This window comes from Plecotus auritus (genome assembly GCF_963455305.1).
Source record: "Plecotus auritus genome assembly, chromosome: 1".
Taxonomy (NCBI): domain Eukaryota; kingdom Metazoa; phylum Chordata; class Mammalia; order Chiroptera; family Vespertilionidae; genus Plecotus; species Plecotus auritus.
The window spans coordinates 187,313,344-187,331,454 of NC_137770.1; the positions used below are offsets into that span (position 1 = coordinate 187,313,344).

Below are 18,111 nucleotides of genomic sequence, written 5' to 3' on the forward strand. Positions count from 1 at the left end.
ATCGCCTTCAAAAAATCCACATTCAGAGTTAACAGTTTGGGAAATTTTTCTGATAATAAAAGCTATATTAGCAAACCATTAAAAATATTATGATTGCCCAGCTGGTGTTGCTCAGTGGTTGAGCATCGACCTATGAACCAGGAGGTCACGGTACGATTCCCCGTCAGGGCATAGGCCTGTGTTGTGAGCTTGATCCCCAGTAAGGAGCATGCAGGAGGCAGCCTATCAATGATCCACTTTCATCATTGATGTTTCTCTCTCTCTCTCCCTCTCCCTTCCTCTCTGAAATAAATAAAAACATATTTTTAAAAATATTATAATTAAGCTAATTATTAAAAGAAGTTAGTAAAAACAATTTACTATTTTCTTCTTCCCTTCTGCAGGTATCCCCAGTTTTTTGAATTTTTGTTTCAGTAACTAAAGATTAGAAACTATTTTAACTTATTTACTAATATTCTAAAAATATTTTCTCATCAACTAATATCAATTCCCTCTAAAAGGAAGTTATTGTAATGTACATTCCAAATTACTGCCTCCCTATGGCAATCTTTATATGGCTATAATAAGGATAAACATCACTTTTCTGAACAAGCATCTCAATGACAGATGAAAGATTTCAGCTGCCTTGATAATAGTTTTGTAACTAAACCAAAAATTTCTTTGAGCCCCAAACAACCTTTGGGTTTGCAGTGAGGTGAAATAATTTTCTTTCTCTGCTCTCAAGCCAGAACAAACAAATACAGTTGTGGCAAGCACATATTCAAACATTACTTTGTCTGAACATATCCTTTTCTGGGTTCACTGTTCACCACAGAAAGTACAGTGTTTACATTGTTGGCATAATGGAAGAACTCACACCTCTAATTGTGCAGTTGAAGAAAATAAATTATTATCTTTTTCAAATTTTATTTATTGATCCGAGAGAGAGAGAGAAATATTGATTTGTTGTTCCACTTATTTATGCAATCATTGGTTGGTTCTTGTATGTGCCCTGATCGGGAATCAAACATACAACCTTGGTGCATCCGGATGATGCTCCAACCAACTGAGCACCCAGCCAGAGCTATTTTCTTCCTTCCTTCCTTCCTTCCTTCCTTCCTTCCTTCCTTCCTTCCTTCCTTCCTTCCTCCCTCCCTCCCTCCCTCCCTCCCTCCCTCCCTTCCTTCCTTCCTTAAGGAAGATTGGAGAAAACCCATGGCACAGTTGAAATTTCATTGTTCTGTATAGAAGGGAACAAGGTAACTTAAAATAATTAACACACGGATATGTGAGAATGCTTCTACTGGAAAAAATAATTTCATAAATTATAAAGTGTATGTTTTCAAAATATATAGTCAAACACTAGTGTTAACACTCAGCAAAGTCTTGATGATGCTGATTTTATTCAACAGCCATTTATTGAGCACCTGGGGTGTTCTAGGTACCTTGCTAGGTGCTGGTGGTACAAAGAGAAAGACAAATCCAGGCAGGGAGGCAAGCATCTGAACTCGGGAATTTCTACGTCATGTGCTCAGCACTGGCTGAGTTCACTGTAGCTGTGAACTCACTGTGTCAGAGCCTGGAGGAAGAGCGGCCCCCTCTCCAGGGTCTTGGAGATGGCTTCCTGGATTAGGTGACTTGAAAGCTAAGAGATAAGTATTTATAAGGTGGAGAAAGCATTTTAGAGAGAGGGAGCAGCATGTACACATGGGGAGAGTTAAGAAGGTGCACTGAGAGATCTAGAGAGTTTTGTTGGGCTTAGATTGGGGGTACCTTGTGTGCTAGGTTTAGACATTTGGACTTTAACTCCAAAGCCAGTGGGGAAGCAGGACTGACTCTTACTAGTAAGTGTGAAGGATGGATCCGATGAGAGTATTAAAGATAAACTGCTGTGGGTAGCAGGGAAAGAGAGAGTGTTGACCCCGTGAAAAACTAAGATAGTGGAAATGGGAAGGAAAGGTCCAATTCCAGTGACTTGTCTTTTTTGAGATAAAATCAATACAACTTGGTGGTTTACCAGAGGTGGGGGTAGGAGATAAACTTCCTTAAGGAGGGCAGTTGGTTTATTACCGGGACTCAGATGTGACAGAATTAAAATTCTGTTCTATGATTCTAAACATGTCTTCAGCCAGGGTCCCCTGTGAAGTGTGATCCTCTGGTGAACCTCTTGGATGTGTCATGTAGGTGGTTATGGTTCCCTTGATAAAGCATCTGCCCCCTCCCTGCTTACAGACCCTTTCCCCCCACCATGCACACACATACCCTCAACCCCCTCTGATTTCTCAGCATTCAGGCTGTCAATCAGAAGGTCATCAAAGATGGAATTTAGCTGGGTGGATGAGATTGAAATAGATTGAAATGTTCCTGTGAATCTAAAAGATAGAATGCCAGTGATAGGGTGCCACAGTCGTAAAGTAAGGAGGAACCCAAAGAGAGCATTCGTTCGTCCCTGTGTCTCCTTGACACCATCCCTTGTTACAACCAGGAAAAGAATAGTTAAAAGAGACTGTTAGCTCCCCATGGCCTTCCAGAACTCCATCCACATGTGCACTGCTGAGTGTATCTGGACCCACCTCTTCTCTGTGCTTTGCTCTGCCATCCACACTCAACAAAATCTGTCCTTCTTGGGCCCAGAGCTGATTGTGGAAGTGGGGCAGAAAAGGAAAAGGTGTTTTCTCTCTGACCTGTGGGAACTCGATTTAAAAATATTCATTGAGTGTGCATTCTATCAGGGAGAAGTGTGTTTGGCATAGTGTTTTAGACATGTTTTTCAATGTGGGTCATGACCTATTAATGGTCATAAAACTAGTTTAGCAGGTTTTTTACATAAAAAATAAAACATAAATTATCCAAACAAGAATAATTTTATGAAATGTATGTCCATTTTAAGTTTATTTGTAATCTCGTGATGTAAAATATTTTGGATCATGACCAAATGTCTTTAAAAATATAGTATCTGGACTCCTTATTGAGGATAGATCATTAGAATGAAAGGATAGTATAGACCTGGAAATCAAACCCCTATGTCAGTCTGGGAACTTGATTCTAGTTGTAACATTCCTATAAATGCATTTTCAGAGCACAACCTTTTTGTAAAATGGAGACACCTTTGTTAGGCAGATTCTTATTTCTGAATTTAGAAAGATAATTAGCAGATGTATTGGTTTCCCAGGGCTGCTGTAACAAGGTACCACAAACCAGGACTTAGGACAATAGGAAGTTATCACCCCCCTGTCCTGGAGGCCAGAGTCCCAAGTCAATGTGTTGGCAGGGCCAAGCTCCCACTGAGGCGCTGCGGGACCTTAGGCCTCTCTCCAGCGTGGCGTGTGGCAGCCTAACTCCCATCTTCACGTGGCGTTCTCCCTGTGTGCCTGTCTGTGTGTCCAAATTGCCCCTTGTTATAAGGACGCCCGCCCCTCTAATAACTTCATTTTAACTTGATCACTTCTGTAAACACCGTATCTCCAAATACAGTCACTTTCTGACATATGGGTTAGGGCAGTGGTTGACGAACTCATTAGTCAACAGAGCCAAATATCAACAGTACAATGATTGAAATGTCTTTTGAGAGCCGAAAACCGACTTCTGCGCATGGGCCACAAAGTTTCAATCGCACTGTACGTGCGCGCCCGCATGTGGTATTTTGTGGAAGAGCCACACTCAAGGGGCCAAAGAGCTGCATGTGGCTTGCGAGCCGCGGTTTGCTAACCACTGAGTTAGGGGTTCAGCATATCTTTTTGAAGGGACACAATTGAACTCATAACAATATATTTTAAATTTCCACTAGGCATTTAAGAAGGTAGCATGGAAAAAAAAGAAAGTCGTAAAAACATTTTTCTATATTCTTGGGGGAGAGGGCATTCTAAATTCTTGGAATTCTTGTTTTGTCTGTTTTGCCTCCAAGATAATACCTCTTAGTGTTGGCTAAAATGCCTGTCCTGTGAATAGTAACAGCTTCAGCTCTTCACACTTACCCTTTAGTCAGGAAAATCCATTTGCTCTTGAACTTCAGTAGTTTATTTTTCTTTCTACTGGCTCGGTGTTGCAATTTTAGTCACAACATACAAATAATAAAATGGTAAACAAAACTGCTTGGGTTTACAATAAGGAAGTATATATATGAAAATATTCCCCAAAATTACAGCGACAAACTCTTAGCTACCTACCAATCTGAAAACTTTTACGTTTTAAAAAAACACAGAGAGATTCTTTTTTTTTTCCCATGCTCCTGAATGGGGCCAAACCAAAATCCTGTAGTAGAACATCCTGCTACATCACTCCCCAGCTGTAGTGGGGCATGGCCTTGCCTGAGACTGGGCATACATCAAAAATGCTCCAGTAAGCACTAGCCGGTTTGGCTCAGTGGATAGAGCATCAGCCTGCAGACTGAAAGGTCCCAGGTTCGATTCCGGTCAAGGGCACATGCCTGGGTTGCTGGCTCAATCCCCAGTAGGGGGCATGCAGAAAGCAGCCAATCGGTGATTCTCTGAAGTTTCTATCTCTCTCTCTCCCTTTCTCTCTGAAATAAATACAAATATGTTTTTTAAAAATGCTCCAGTAAGTGTGGCACTTGGTGTTTTGCAGGAGGGAGGGAGGGAGGGAGGGAGGGAGGAAGGACTAATTAACTTCACTCACCTGATCATTCTCTAAGAAAATTCTTAGCACATTCTGTTGCAACATGAAAAAAAAAAACCACACCTGAATTCCATAAAAATGTTTACTTAGTACTGTTCATTTTATCCTTTCACGTGTCCTTCATTTCCTCTCTCCCTTTTTGCTCTTTGTTTTTCTTTTTAAGACCCCATAGATGGTTTTCCCAGTTTTTTTCAATGAATAGAATCGAATCCTTAGCATTTATTTATTTTTCTGTCCTCGAGGAACACAAACTATTTCTTGCAGCTCAAATCACTTGAAAACGTAAAGCGTGTAACTAAATACGCAGATTATGTTAATTATTTTGGTAGCCAGCCACATTAACCAGTTAGAAAGTTGGACTAATTGGAATGTTTCAAAAGGGAATTGAATGGAATGGTGCTTTTGACCCAGTAATTGAAAGTCTAGTCTGAACACCTCACTCTGGGAATTCTCCCAACAGTACTTGGTTTTCCTTAGACATAGAAAACACCATGATTTTCATGATTTCAGTTAGCTGCTGTGTAATTAAACCGATAGGCATTGCCTTCTGTGGCTTCCATCTAGAAATTATTCCAGCTCGTGAAGAGTCTAAGTCTAGGTGTCATTCATTTCTCTGCACTTACCAGTGTTGTGCCGTGTTGAAAAACAAGTTAGATAGGACCCTACTGAAACGCGAATATCTGCGTTATTATCATCCTCTTTCGTAGCTTCTTAGATTTGGACTATTACTTGGATGGGTTTGATAAATGTCCTTCCCACTGGCAGTTGTTTGGGGAGAGTGTAATACCACAGTCTGAGGACATTAAGCGACTGAGTGCCTGACATACATGAGTTGATTGCCCAAATGTCTCAGTATATGTTTGAAAAAAAAATTTTAAATAAAAGCAAGTGAATTAGCTGCTTAAGCTGGGCCATTTTTCAGAGTCAGCAACCAGGAAATTATTAAAATATGGGGTTCATACTAGCAACCAGAGGAAATTGAATGAATTCCAAGTTGTTATAGTTTGTCACTGGCTTAATTTCATGACACACATTCCTTCTTTCCTCTACATTACATGCACTTTTTTTTTTTAATTAAAAGTGAATTAGAATTAATTCTCAATTTAAAATTTAGGCAAAAATAGGACTGATTTCATATAATTGGGCATGCCTGGGAGAGTAACACAAAACCATAAACAGACATGAATAATCTCTATAATAGATGTCTGGGGGCCTGTAATAATAGCACTACACCCATTTTGCACAAACATAGAAATGGTGTTCATGTCAAATGTTTTGCATTCTCATATGTAAATTATGTGGAAAAGCTTATTTTCTCAAACCTATTTGGAAGAATTTCCCTTGGCCATTTTTCCTTAAAATTGCTTTTAAAAACAGTGTTTTACAATTAATTGATTTAATCCATTTGAAATCAATGCTTTTGTTGTTTCAGAATTTATACATTCATCAAGATTACATTACTAAACTTCAGACATGGGCACTTTTATGAGAGGGGAAGGAGGACTATGCCAATTAACTGTAAGAATTGGTGATTTATCCTCATTTTCTTAATTTTTATAAATATATTTTTTATTGATTTCAGAGAGGAAGGGAGAGGGAGAGGGAGATAGAAACATCAATGATGAGAGAGAAGGTTGATTGGCTGCCTCCTGTGCAACCCACCTGCAACCTGGGCATGTATGTGCCCTAACCGCAATTTGAACCATGACCTCCTGGTTCATAGGTCGACTATCAATCACTGAGCCATGCCAGCTGGGCTCTTCATTTTTTAAAAATATATATATATTTTTTATTGATTTCAGAGAGGAAGGGAAAAGGAGAGAGAGAGAGAAACATCAATAATGAGAATCATTGATGGGCTTACTCCTGCAAGCCCCACTCCGGGGATCAAGCCCGTAATCCAAGCATGTGCCCTGACTGGGAATCGGACCACAACCTCCTGGTTCATAGGTCAGCCAAGGGGCTGTGCCATCCTCATTTTCTTTTCAAATTATATTGTTCTTCTTGGCGTGGATTGGTGCCTTGTTGACTGTTGCTGATTGAAGGGGAGAAGGAAGAAAGGATTGACTGATTTTGATTGTCTCTGTTTGCTACAAAGAAATTTAGCCAAAACACATGAACAGCTGTGTTCAGAATGCTGCATCATCTCACTGTAAATCATCTACCAAAAGCACTTCTAAATTCTAAGCAAGCCAACCATATTGATAATTAAATGTTCACTAAAGTACCCATGTTCATTATAATTTGTCAATTGTTAGAGTTAAGGATCTGTTCTGGGCAAAGAAATATTAAGTACAGTATCCATTTTATAACACATGGAGGCAATTTTTCTCAAATAAAATCATTACGGGTTTTTAGTTGCAGCCTTTTTACATTCTGTTGCTTATAATTAGTACTTTTTGACACGGAATCCTTGATTAGGAAATAAACTTAATTATAATATGTTTATAATTTGTTTTAAGTACTTTCAAGGAATATTTTAAAGTCAAAGGGTAAGCTCCTTGTATCAGTTTGGCTTACCACTTCCTATAATAGCACTGCTCCTGGGGGTTTCCTCCCAAGACACCTGCACGCATCTCAGGTGTAGTTGCCTCTATCTTTTCAGCTCTGCAGCTTAATTCTGCAAGCCCGTCCACATTAGAGTTGATAATAAGCCGATTCACCGCTTACCCTTCCCATGGGAAGAATTGGCACAATCACTTACAACCATTAAAATCTTTGGCAACATAAACATTAGAACAGCTCAGCGATATTGAAATTGGATACCAAAATCTCGAGAGAATGAAAAATAGTATTTCATGCTTTGTGCCATCTTCCAACTAAAACGTTAAGCCCCAGCCGATTTGGCTCAGTGGATAGAGCATCAGCCTGCGGACTGAAGGGTCCCAGGTTCAACTCCAGTCAAAGTCGCATGCCCGGGTTGTGGGCTCAATCCCCAGTGGGGGGCGTGCAGGAGGCAGTCTATCAATGATTCTCTCTCATCATTGATGTTTCTATCCCTCTCCCTCTCCTTCCCACTCTGAAATCAATAAAATTATATTTTAAAAAAAATAAAATGTTAAGACATTTCCAGCTTCTAGAGTGGGGTGTGTGTGTGTGTGTGTGTGTGTGTGTGTGTGTGTGTGTGTGTGTAGCTTTGTAAGAAGATTTTGGTGATTGCCAGTGTAATATTACCAATTGAAGCAAACTTCCCTTTTCATTAATGATGCTTAAACATATTTAAAAATAGGTGAGAGAGAGAAAGAGAAAACAAAAGTTAACTAGTTGTTTTCCCAAAGGTAGTATACACCCCAAGTGGTATATAAGATTTCACAATAGGGGTACAAGAAAAAATATTATAGCTTCTTGTTATTTTTATCTAATACTTTACATTTCTACTTTTTATTTGCTTAATGATGTACATAATACTCAGTTATATATTGAGGGGAGTGGCTGCTTAAGAGGTAACTTTAGTGCTCCCTTCGGCAGCACATATACTACAATTGGCATGACACAGAGAAGATGAGCGTGGCCCCTGCTCAAGGGTGACACACAAACTTGTGGAGCATTAAGAAAAGCAAACCTGCCTGTCTGGCGTGGCTCCGTGGTTGAGCATCTACCTGTGAGCCAGGAGGTCAAGGTTCGATTACCAGTCAGGGCACATGCCCAGGTTGCGTGCTCGATCTCCAGTGTGGGGCGTGCAGGAGGCGGCCGATCAGTGATTCTCTTTCATCATTGATGTTTCTATCTCTCTCTCCCTCTCCCTTCCTCTCTGAAGTAAAAAAAAAAAAAAAAAAAATACATATTTTTTAAAAAAAGAAAAGCAAACCTAATTTTATATGAGTGCATAATAAAAAAAGCTGAAAGACTACTCCAGGAGACACTGCAGGGCATAGAGACTCATTCTTTGTTTTGAGGTCATTTCTCAGAAGAAAACCATGTTAAAGAAAGGAAAAAATAATTTTATTGTGGTATCTAGTTTACATTTTTAAAATTGAATACTTCTTTATTAAGCTTCATATTGCTTCTATGTTGTTTGGGAAACTTAAACTCTTTATGATTTCATTATGTTCTCTCATATTATCTACACGCGTTAATACTTAGAGTCATACAGAAGACAGCGAGCAGGGGTGCTGTTTATGCTGCGCTTTTCATTGCTAGGCCATCGTTTTTTGAAGTGGCTCACACCGTAACAGGAATATTTTTGAGAGCTGTTTCTTTCATCATCATGTTAATGAGCTATAATTAGCTTTATTGAGATAACTGAGTATGTAATCATTTAAGAATTTAGATACAATATATGAATACTTGGATTGGGGTTGTAGAATAAGGTAATAAAAAGCTTCCTCTTTTTTTAATTTAAGTTCTTTATTGTTTAAAGTATTATATAAATCTCCTTTTCCCCCCATTGACCACTCCCCGGCCACCTCCCGCCCCTCCATTCCTCATCTCTCCCCTGGTCTGTGTCCATTGGCTATGCTCATATGCATGCATACAAGCCCTTTGGTTGATCTCTTACCCTCCCCCTCCCCTGCCTTCCCTCATAGGTTGGACAGTCTATTTGATGCTTCCATGGCTCTGGTTCTGTTTTTGTTCATCAGTTTATGTTGTTCATTATATTCCACAAAGAGTGAGATCATGTGATATTTATCTTTCTCTGACTGGCTTATCTTCCTCTTGAAAGTACCACGTTGAATTATTTTGCCTTCAGCTAATTTTGAAAGAAACCTCCCTTGATGGTCTCCCATGACAAAGTAATTGACTTTGGTTAGGTCCAAGGCAGAGTGTCTTTTACTCACCTTACTGCATCGTGAGTTTAGCTCTAATGCAGGGGTGGGGAACCTTTTTCTGCCAAGGGCCATTGGGATATTTATAACATCATTCGAGGGCCATACAAAATTATCAACCTAAAAACTGGCCTGCTATATTTGGTCAAACATTTAATGAACTCACCCAGACCAAATGATTTTGAGGCCCTTATACAGCTCGTGGGCTGTATGTTCCCCACCCCTGGTCTAATGTGTCAAAACAAAATTTGTGACAGGACAGAGTTTTAAGTAAAATTGATATAATATAATATTAATAGAAATTATATTAATTCAAAATGTATTTTCTTTTAGTTCACAGGAGGATGAAAGACCCATGTCACCTTTCTATTTGAGGTACATATTTGATTTTTTTTGGTCTGTTACAGGGAATGGAGGAGGGTTGAGGCTTCTTTGGGTCTCTTTGTCCATTTTAATTCTTTTCCATAGAATATTCTACATTATGGCCAGACTGAGCTTTTTGGAACCTCTTGCCATGTTGTTCATGCTCTGGTTTTCCCCTCTTTGGTTTAATAAATCTTGAAACAAAATTTAATATAGTTGAAAACACTAAAATAAGATATTTTGTTTTAAATGCAGAAATGTTAAAGTAGCCATTTTAACTTCAAAAACTGCCTGATAATTAGACTGTAACCTAAATTTAAAATTTTTTCTTCTGTACTTAGAGGCTGGGGAGGAGTGGGAGCACAGGCTTACTTGCTGAAGAAGCTTTAGGTTATGTTAAATCATTTCCTGTGTAGTAGTGGCCTGAGAAAGTAAACATTCAGTAAGGTTCTGGAGCTCAGGATTATTCTCTAAAGCTTTTAATGCTAAAATACCAACTTTTAAAGCAGGTAAGTTTACAGAATGTTGGAGTGGATCACATCTCTCCAGACTAAAACGTTTGCTTTGCATTTTAATTGGATTTTTAGTGAACCGTTCCACTTGGGTATAGCCTAGAGCCAAGTTTTTCTTACTGCATTTCTTTCCTTACTACCTATCTACTTCAGAGGCTTAGAAAATATATTTGACAATAATATTACCATATTAATTAAAGTTAAAATTGCTAAAGTTTTAAAAAATTTTTTCTCAATTTTGAACTCTATTGTTTTAAGAACTGTTCAGGATGTGTGATACATAGTTTGTGTATTTATTTTTTAATCTGTGGCAATCATTAGATTTAGACATTAATTTAAGCACCAATAGTTCAGAAATATGTCTTAGGACTCCAGGCTTAGCCAAGTAACTGCTTTCCACTAGTGTTCTGGCCTTTAGTGACTTAAAGCTTATTGCGTAATCACTTTGTGGGAAGAGAGGGGACATTTGAGGTTTCTGTCCGAGACAACATGGTGGTCCATTTGATTCCTCCTGGTTTCCTGCCAACCAAGTCAGCATATTCTGGTTCATAGGCTATCTCAACTGTGCAGTTACTGTAAACACATGAGATGATGTTGCTGAGCACATGGTGACGCTGGTATTCATAACGTAAATACAATAATATCAAACATGATTATCCTATATTAATGGAAATTAAGTTTTACATAATACAGAAGATTAAAACACAGGATCTTGCCAACTAATGAGAACTATTTGTTCTCTGTCTTATATTTATTACTCTAGATAACATCAACCTATGTTTTACATAGTCTTAAATTTTATTTTTTTTTTAACCACTAATGTAAAAAGCAGATGGGAGAAATGGGATTATAAGTCATAAATCCTCAAGGACACAGAATTGTGTCTTATAGTGTGGTAACTTTTGTTATTACCTAGACCAGTGGTCAGCAAACTCATTAGTGAACAGAGCCAAATATCAACAGTACAACAATTGAAATTTCTTTTGAGAGCCAAATTTTTTAAACCTAAACTTCTTCTAATGCCACTTCTTCAAAATAGACTCGCCCAGGCTGTGGTATTTTGTGGAAGAGCCATACTCAAGGGGCCAAAGAGCCACATGTGGCTCGTGAGCCACGGTTTGCCGACCACGGACCTAGACTAACAATGCAGTCTTGAAAAAGAAATTCTAGATGGGAGGATCGAAAAAATGGCAGCGGAATAGATAGACGTGTCCCGAGCCTTGCCCCAGAGCACATAGAAAGAACACCTTAGGGTCGCACAGGGCGTGTTTGTTGGTGAGTTGAGGGACAGCTATACTCCAAGAGACAGTGGGGGACTGCTGGACGGGGCTCCCCTGACTAGGCAGCCCCCACTGCTGCTGGGTTCCCTCCCGGAACGACCGGCTCATACGCGGAGACCACGCCATCTTGAAGGGGAAAGTGGACGTTATCAGAAGCCTGAAAATCTACAACTGCGGCACCCACCGAACAGCTGCGAACCCGAGAGCATCGGTCCCCGAGTGGCGCAAGCACGCAGATTCAGAGGAGCTCTACACTCCACCACGGAAAGGTCAGATTTCGCCTGGGATAAGGTGAGGTCTCTGTTCCTGGCAGGAGAGAGAAACGTGTGCACTGCAGGAGCTGGAGGACCGGGGGAAGTCTGCGCCTAGAAAAATCCGTGGCTGTTGGGGCTGGCATGATCCATGAATGTGGAGGGGGTCCTCAGAGCTGCTAACAGAAAGGAACTCTAAAAAGCAACCCATTTTGATCTGATGCAAAAAGGACAGCCTAAAAATTTTAAAAGTGTGCCGGCTGCTTAGACCCAAGTGTGGGAAAAAGAAGACTGCACAGACTTGCGCGCAGCCCCAGAGTTCGCACACTTACGCTGGCTCTTTTTTTTCTTCTTTTTTCTTTTTCCTCTTTAAATCCTTGCTTCTGATTACTAAGCCCAATACATAGGATCACCCAATTGGGGACACCCTTTGCAGGGGAAAGTTGTTTTTCTGGAACCTGGGGATCAGAGCGGGTAATAACCATCAGAGAACCAGCTCTGGGGCAACCCACTCCCACAAACCTGTATTGTGTGCCACAGGGAAAGCAGGATCTAAGACTGGCTAGAGAGGACCTATAGACCCAGAGGTCAATCCAGAAACACTGCCACCCAGGGGTTGAATCACAAATTGACTCTTGTGTAAACACAAATAAAGGAATACAAGAAATTAAGACACACTGCCTGCTTAAAAATCAGGGCTGGCTTACAACACTGAGGAGCAGTGGAATTCTGGGAACTGTAATACTGTCCTGACTAGGAAACAGACGTGCCAAACAGAACAGTAGAGGAAGTGAATGACCTTCACTACTGCACATTTTTATTTTTATTCTTTTCATCTTTTACTTAAAAAACTAATTTTTTTCTTTTTTTCTCACTTGATTTTACCTTTTTAATTATTACATTTTTATTTTCACTCAGTATTATTACTACTGCTATTTGACCTTTTTTTAAAAAAGTTATCATTTTATTTTCTCTTTATTTTACTTTGGGATTAGTGTTCTACATTCTATTTTCATCTTTCCTTTAGCATCATTTTACTCTATCTCACCTTTACCTTTATGCCATCACTCTCTTCCTAACTTTTCCCCTTTTGTTGTCCTGTTACTCTTACCCTTTTCCTGCTTTAGATTTTCCCTATTCTTTCTTTTTACCCCCTGTTAAAATTTCACCCTACTTATATATCTTATTTCCAACCCCCTGCTCCAAGTCCATACACACCTCTCTCTTCTCTGTCTTCACTATCCAAAAATTGTTTTTCTCTCTCTCCTTTTGTTGTTGTTTGCTTGATTGTTGATTATATCGATTTTTTATGCTTGTTTGTGAGATTGTTTTGCTTATTATTTTTTGTTTGTTTGTTTTGTTTTTGTTTGTTTTTTTGCATCTGTTTTCCCTCGCCTCACTTGATATTAGTTGTTGTTTGTACTTTTTATTCATCTCCAGGTACTTATTGCTGGCATTTGTTGGGATTAGTGGCTGTTCTATTGGAGTTTTCTCCCCATATATATAGTTTGTTCCCCTCTTCTTTCTTATTCTCTTTCTTTTCTCTCTTGCTTTTTTTTCTTTTTTCCAATTTCATTTTTGCACTCCTTTCTTTTTTTTTTCTCTATTCTTCTTTCTCTCCTATCCTCTAATGTGCCTTTCTCTGGTGGTCACCTTTATTTGGGCTTATTAATATCGTGAATACATTTCTGTTCAGTGCCTTGTGCATTGTACCCGGTTGTGTTGTATTTTGTGCCTTTAAATCAATGCAGGAGAGAGAAAACTACATAGCCAGACACCCGGAGAAGAGAGACCATGGGAAGACAAAGAAACAGTCCACATATGAAAGAAAAGCAGGCATCACCAGAAAAGGAAGTAAACGAAATGGAGGCAAGCAACCTGTCAGAGAAAGAATTCAGAGAAATGGTCATAAGGTGGATGAAAAGAATGGAAACTAAATAGCGTGCTATTAAACAATGACTGGGTTACCAGAGAGATCAAAGAAGAAATAAAAAACATCATAGCAACAAATGACAAAGAAAACACAACAATCCAAAATCTATGGGACACAGCGAAAGCAGTTTTGAGAGGGAAGTTCATAGCTCTACAAGCCTTCTGCAAAAAAAACAACAAAAAAAAAAAAAACAACAATGGTAATAAATTACCTAACCCTACAACTCAAAGAGTTAGAAAGAGAGCAACAAGAAAAGCCCAGTGTAAGCAGAAGGAAGGAAATAATAAAGATCAGACGGAGATAAACGACATTGAGACCAAAAAAACAATACAAAAGATCAACAAAACCAAGAGCTGGTTCTTTGAAAGGATAAACAAGATTGATGAACCTCTAGCCAGGCTCACCAAGAAACAAAGAGAGAGGACCCAAATAAACAAAATCAGAAATGAAAGGTGAAATAACAACAGACCCCACAAAAATATAAAGGATTGTTAAAAAATACTATGAACAACTCTATTCCAACAAACTGGACAACCTGGAGGAAATGGACATATTCCTAGAAAAATATAACCTTCCAAAACTTAATCAGGAAGAATCTAAACGTCTCAATAGGCCAATAACTATGGAAGAAATTGAAGCAGTCATCAAAAAGCTTCCAACAAACAAAAGCCCGGGGCCAGATGGCTTCACAGGGGAGTTTTACCAAACATTCAAGGAAGAACTAAAACCTATCCTCCTCAGACTATTCCAAAAAATGCAAGAGGAAAGAACACTTCCAAACTCATTCTATGAAGCCAGCATCACCCTGATACCAAAACCAGATAAAGACAACATAGTGAAAGAGAATTACAGGCCAATATCCCTCACGAACATAGATGCCAAAATCCTCAACAAAATTCTAGCAAATCGGATGCAGCAGTATATCAGAAAGATCATACACCATGACCAAGTAGGATTTACCCCAGGAACGCAAGGATGGTACAATATCTGCAAATCAATAAACGTGATACATCACATAAACAAATTGAGAGATAAAAATCACATAGTCATATCAATTGACGCAGAAAAAGCATTTGACAAAATCCAACACCCTTACTTGATAAAAACTCTCAACAAGGTGGGAATAGAAGGATCATACCTCAACATAATAAAAGCCATATATGACAAACCAACAGCCAGCATCACACTCAATGGACAAAAACTAAAACCATTTCCCCTAAGAACAGGAACAAGACAGGGATGCCCACTCTCACCACTCCTGTTCCACATAGTACTGGAAGTACTAGCCATTGCAATTAGACAAGAAGAAGAAATAAAAGGCTTCCAAATTGGAAAAGAAGAAGTAAAGCTGTCCTTATGTGCAGATGATATGATATTGCACATAAAAAACCCGAAAGACTCCATCAAAAAACTAATAGACTTAATAAATGAATTCGGCAATGTAGCAGGATACAAAATTAATGCCAAGAAATCTATGGCCTTTTTATACACCAATAGTGAACTTACAGAAAGAGAGACTAAAAAAGCAATCCCATTTACCATCGCACCAAAAAAATTAAGATACCTAGGAATAAACTTAACTAAGAAGGTAAAAGACCTATATGTGGAAAACTACACGACACTGAAAAAAGAGATAGAGGAAGACATAAACAGTTGGAAGAACATACCGTGTTCATGTATTGATAGAATCAACATCATCAACAAGTCCATACTACCCAAAGCAATCTACAGATTCAATGCACTTCCCATTAAAATACCAACGGCATATTTCACAGACCTACAACGAACTTTTCAAAAATTCATCTGGGATAAACAAAGACCCCGAAGAGCTACAGCAATCCTGAGAAAGAAGAACAAAGTAGGTGGGATCTCAATACCAGATTTCAAGCTATAATACAAAGCCACTGTTCTCAAAACAGCCTGGTACTGGCACAAGAACAGACATATAGACCAATGGAATAGAATAGAGAATCCAGATATCGACCCAAACCACTATGCTCAATTAATATTTGACAAAATAGGCATGAACATACAATGGAGTCAAGACAGTCTGTTCAATAAATGGTGTTGGGAAAATTGGACAGATACATGCAAAAAAAAAAAAAGAAAGAAAAGAAACTAGACCACCAACTTATACCATACACAAAAATAAACTCAAAATGGATACAGGACTTAAACATAAGACGGGAAACCATAAAAATACCAGAGGAATCCACAGGCAGAGAAATCTCAGATATATGCCAAAGCAATTTTTTCACCGATACCACTCCTATAGCAATGGAAGCTAAGGAGAAAATAAACAAATGGGACTACATCAAAATAAAAAGCTTTTGCATAGCAAAAGAAACCATCAACAAACAACAAGAAAGCCCACTGTGTGGGAAAACATATTTGCAAATGTTATCACTGATAAAGGTTTAATCTCCAACATCTACAGGGAACTTATACAACTTAATAAAAGGAAGATAAATGATCCAATAAAAAAATTGGCAACGGACCTAAATAGAATCTTTTCGAAAGAAGACAGAAGGAAGGCCAAGAGACATATGTAAACATGCTCAAAGTCACTAATTATCTGAGAGATGCAAATCAAAACGACAATGCGGTACCATCTCACACCTGTCAGAATGGCAATCATCAAGAAATCAACAAACGACAAGTGCTGGGGAGGATGCGGAGAAAAAGGAACCCTCATGCACTGCTGGTGGGAATGCAGACTGGTTCAGCCACTGTGGAGAACAGTATGGAGTTTCCTCAAAAAACTAAAAATGGAACTCCCATTTGACCTAGGCATATATCCCAAGAAACTAGAAACACCAATCAGAAAGGATATATGCACCCCTATGTTCATAGCAGCACAACTCACCATAGCTAAGATTTGGAAACAGCCTAAATGCCCATCAGCAGATGAGTGGATTAGAAAACTATGGTACATCTACACAATGGAATACTACGCTGCTATAAAAAAGAAGGAATTCTTACCAAATGCAGCAGCATGGATGGACCTGGAGAGCATTATGTTAAGTGAAATAAGCCAGCAATGAAAGAAAAATACCACATGATCTCACTCATTTATGGAAAATAAAGAACATTATAACCTGATGAATGAAAAGATAGATACAGAGGCAGTAAAGCACCGAACAGACTGTCAAATTACAGCGGGAAGGCTGGAGAGTGTTGGGGAGGGAGGGAAATAGATCAACCAAAGGACTTGTATGCATGCATATAAGCACACCAATGGACACAAGACACTGGGGGTGGGGGGGGTGGGATGAGGGCATGGGACAGGGGGTAGAGGAGGCTGGGGGAAGGTCAATGGGGAAAAAAAAAGGAGATATATGTACTAATATATGTAATATTTTAAACAATAAAAAAAGAAAAAGAAATTCTATACTAGCAAAATGAAGGTAAAAGAGTGTAAAGAAAATTAATATTGTTAAGTCATAAAGACTAAAATATGATAAAAAATAGGAAAAAGAATGAATATGTATACTAACCCATATTTACAGTAGAGGTCAAGTTGAAAAAAAAAAAAAAAAAGGAAGTTACCAGCAGGAATTCTTTTCACATGAGGAAAATTTAAACTTAGTGGAGCTATTTCATAAATGCAAAAATCATAATTATTTGGTTTGAAATTAAAATTTCACATGCAGTTTTTTCTGAATAACATTGTAATAGTCTTAAAAATTATGTCAGAATTAGATTGGTACAGGTTAATTTAGCTTTTGTTTATTATGCACTTGACATGAAGCTGGGAGAACATATTAGTAAAACATAAACCCTTTTTTTCCCCCAAATTATTTGCATGACTGGTTAGAGATTAACTTTTCTAACAGAAAGAATTCAAGTAGAAGAAAGAAAACATGATTGTTAATTATGATTAAGTACTTCTAGAATTTTGGACTAGAAACATAACTTGTCCACTGATAATTTAACTTATAAATTAGTGTGCTTTTGTACTACCTCTCATAAAAGCAAATGAATGCTTAACAGCAAGACGAAATCTGGGGTAAAGATTTTTACCTTTGTCATCTCATGACACACAAACTAATTACTAAAATTCTGTGGCATACCAAAAAAAATATTTTTTGCTGATCTAACAAAAAAAAAAAAAGGTGTAATTTTGATTCACTCACATCCGACAGGTATTGTTGTGTTGACTATTGTCATTTTTTTTTTTAATTTGACAATCTAAGGGAAAAGAGGCCAGTGCCCCTGACTAAACAGTCAGGTATTGCATGTTTTAAAAATTCTTGTGGCACAGCAGTTGAAAATCGCTAGGCTGGAGGATCGAGATGGAGAGCCCGCAATGTACTAACAGAGGCTCCAGACCCTCCTGTGGCTCGGAGAGGGGATGGAATGCAGGACAGGAAACCAGAGAGGCATTTCAGT

The 18,111-nt window shown here is 38.6% G+C and overlaps 1 protein-coding gene across 4 annotated transcripts in view; it reads left to right on the plus strand.

The window, feature by feature from the left end:
* Positions 1-18,111, plus strand: part of FAM13A (family with sequence similarity 13 member A) — a 293,412-nt gene that overhangs the window by 198,558 nt on the left and 76,743 nt on the right. For 2 of the 4 annotated variants that reach the window (XM_080647483.1, XM_080647484.1), the window contains exon 8: positions 9,714-9,755. The exons of the other annotated variants lie outside the window; for them this stretch is intronic. In XM_080647483.1, coding sequence (XP_080503609.1) covers positions 9,714-9,755 — 42 coding nt within the window. The remainder of the gene's footprint in view (positions 1-9,713; positions 9,756-18,111) is intronic. 4 annotated transcript variants of the gene reach the window in all.